At 51.2% G+C, this 2,427-nt stretch overlaps 2 protein-coding genes across 2 annotated transcripts in view; both read left to right on the top strand.

Annotated features, from left to right (window-relative positions):
- LOC111729624 (protein shisa-2 homolog) overlaps positions 1-2,420 on the top strand; it is a 15,959-nt gene extending 13,539 nt beyond the window's left edge. The window contains exon 2 of the mRNA XM_023520616.1: positions 1,440-2,420. Coding sequence (XP_023376384.1) covers positions 1,601-1,993 — 393 coding nt within the window. The 5' untranslated portion in view covers positions 1,440-1,600 and the 3' untranslated portion in view covers positions 1,994-2,420. The remainder of the gene's footprint in view (positions 1-1,439) is intronic.
- LOC105302443 (protein shisa-2 homolog) overlaps positions 1-2,427 on the top strand; it is a 33,062-nt gene that overhangs the window by 20,770 nt on the left and 9,865 nt on the right. The window contains exon 5 of the mRNA XM_011375486.2: positions 1,440-1,527. Coding sequence (XP_011373788.2) covers positions 1,440-1,527 — 88 coding nt within the window. The remainder of the gene's footprint in view (positions 1-1,439; positions 1,528-2,427) is intronic.

Genomic DNA, 2,427 nt, shown 5'->3' with positions numbered 1-2,427 from the left:
TGAAGGTTAAGGAAATCTGCAAAGGTCAACTTTGGTTAAATACTTAGAAAATTCATTTTGCTTCTAAGGCACTATTTCTCCATGGCTCCATCTGCTCCTATATTCTAAAAACCCCAACTCCAAGAGGACCAGGGCCGTCAAAAGGAGCGTAATCTGAAAGGCGGCTCTTCCAGCAAACGGTCAAGGGCAGATCTTTCACGTGGTGACCTCAGAGGTCGGCCCATGTCACTGTACCTGTGCTGTGCTCTGCTGAGACCAGGCTGACCTTGTCCCTGTCCTCATGTGTTTTCCGTCAAACAGCCGAGGACATGGCAGGAACACATCAGAAACCGAAGGTTCTTGGTAACCTTGGGTGGAATTCCACAGAAGCGGCTTGGGGCGTTGTACAGGCCCCTCCCGATTCTCTGCCCCCACCAGCCAGTGTGTCCGGCTTCTGGAAGCCCCATGCTGCTGTCCCCACAGATTTTTAAAAGTGAGATAATGTAAAAACGGAGCTTGCTACCCATTTTAGTGACATTATTGTCTTTTACAGTTTAATTTTCAGAGTCACCCTCACTTGTCGAACATGGTGTCCGTGCTTCTGCTCTGCAGGCTTTCCCTGTAGTTCCTCATACGGCATCCAGCGTTGCAACTGCAGGTGGCTGTCCCACCCCAGCCCCGCTGGGCCTGCCGGGTGCCTTGCTGGGCAGCTCTCCTTCCTGGGACAAGTGTCTTCTTGGTACCTTGTCCCATGCTGTCCCGTGTCTGGAGTAACTTCCCCACACACAAGTCACCTCCCCTTTCCACCATCCTGTGCTCCATGCTAGGCCTGCCAGCCAAGGACCCGCCTCGATGAGGCAAGCACGTGTGGACTCACCATTCTTTGACCTCTGTCCTTTACAGACTCTTTCTGGAAAGGGTCATGCCTTTTAGCTTAGCCAAAAGCTAAGAGTCTGACCTTAGCTTTTGATTTATTTGCCTATGAAAGAAGAATTTGCTAAATAATGGTAAAAGGAGTTCGCAAAGTATGTAACTTTCTGGGAAGGAAAAAGCCTTTCGAATTTAAATTCATTTCCAAGTGGATCCTAGAACTGTCTAAGGCAGACTTAAGTTTGGGCCGTTCAGTTATTATGGGAATTTTAGAAGCGTCTTAAAACATGACACATATTTTTGCTGAGTTGGGTATTTGCATCAATCAGTGTTGAAGTTGGTGAGTCCAGCTGCAGAGTGGTGTGGGGGAGGGGCGGCTGGCCCGCCATGCCTACAGGCTCTACTGCCTCTCCCGGAGCACTCCACTCGATAAAGGTCGGTGCATATGGGCTGCTAACAAGCGCACACACCGGCCCGCCTGAGTCCTTCCGGTCCAGCATCAGCGCTGCTCATTATGCATCCCCTCTGCCGGTCACTGATTTTTACTCCATCTTTACAGTAAGTCATAACGTTGTGTTTTTATCCTCCAGTGCCCATCTACGTGCCCTTCCTCATCGTTGGGTCTGTGTTTGTCGCCTTCATCATCTTGGGGTCACTGGTGGCGGCCTGTTGCTGCAGATGCCTCCGGCCTAAGCAGGAGCCCCAGCAGAGCCGGGCCCCGGGAGGGAACCGCCTGCTGGAGACCATCCCCATGATCCCCAGCGCCAGCACGTCCCGAGGGTCATCCTCCCGTCAGTCCAGCACAGCCGCCAGCTCCAGCTCCAGCGCCAACTCAGGGGCCCGGGCGCCCCCAACAAGGTCACAGACCAACTGTTGCTTGCCCGAGGGGACCATGAACAACGTGTATGTCAACATGCCCACGAATTTCTCTGTGCTAAACTGTCAGCAGGCCACCCAAATTGTGCCCCACCAAGGGCAGTACCTGCACCCCCCGTACGTGGGGTACGCGGTGCAGCACGACCCGGTGCCGATGACTCCCGTGCCCCCGTTCATGGATGGCCTGCAGCCGGGCTACAGGCAGATCCAGGCGCCCTTCTCCCACACTAACAATGAACAGAAGATGTACCCAGCTGTGACTGTGTAACTCACGGTGCTAGCCAGGTCCCTATATGAGGCCGAGGAAAACCGGGCTGTGGTGGACTTGGCAGGGATTTTCAGAGTGTGCACGCCGCTGCTGTTCACGGCATGAATCTTTTCGATGGCTTCATTTTCTTCCAGTGCATGCATGACTTATGATGGGAAGAGCATCACTCGGAGATGCCTGCGTTGTTAACCCCTGTTTGACAAATGCTTGGACCCTTAAGTGCCCTTGAGGTACGGCTGTCGAAAGAATTTTGTAAACGGTTAGATCAAGCGTTTTAATTATGTCATTATTATTATTATTCCTTTTTTGTTGTTTTTTTTTTTTTTACTGTACCATGTCAGAGTACCTGTTTCTTCCCATTTACCTGGGTAAGTTTTTTATAAGCATCGAAAGTTTAGGGGAAGATGTAAAAAACACAATTATTATAAAAAGAA

Source organism: Pteropus vampyrus, unplaced genomic scaffold, assembly GCF_000151845.1.
Source record: "Pteropus vampyrus isolate Shadow unplaced genomic scaffold, Pvam_2.0 Scaffold272, whole genome shotgun sequence".
Classification (NCBI taxonomy): Eukaryota; Metazoa; Chordata; class Mammalia; order Chiroptera; family Pteropodidae; genus Pteropus; species Pteropus vampyrus.
The sequence above is the reverse complement of the archived record's forward strand: the minus strand, read 5'-3'. Positions and strand labels throughout refer to the sequence as shown.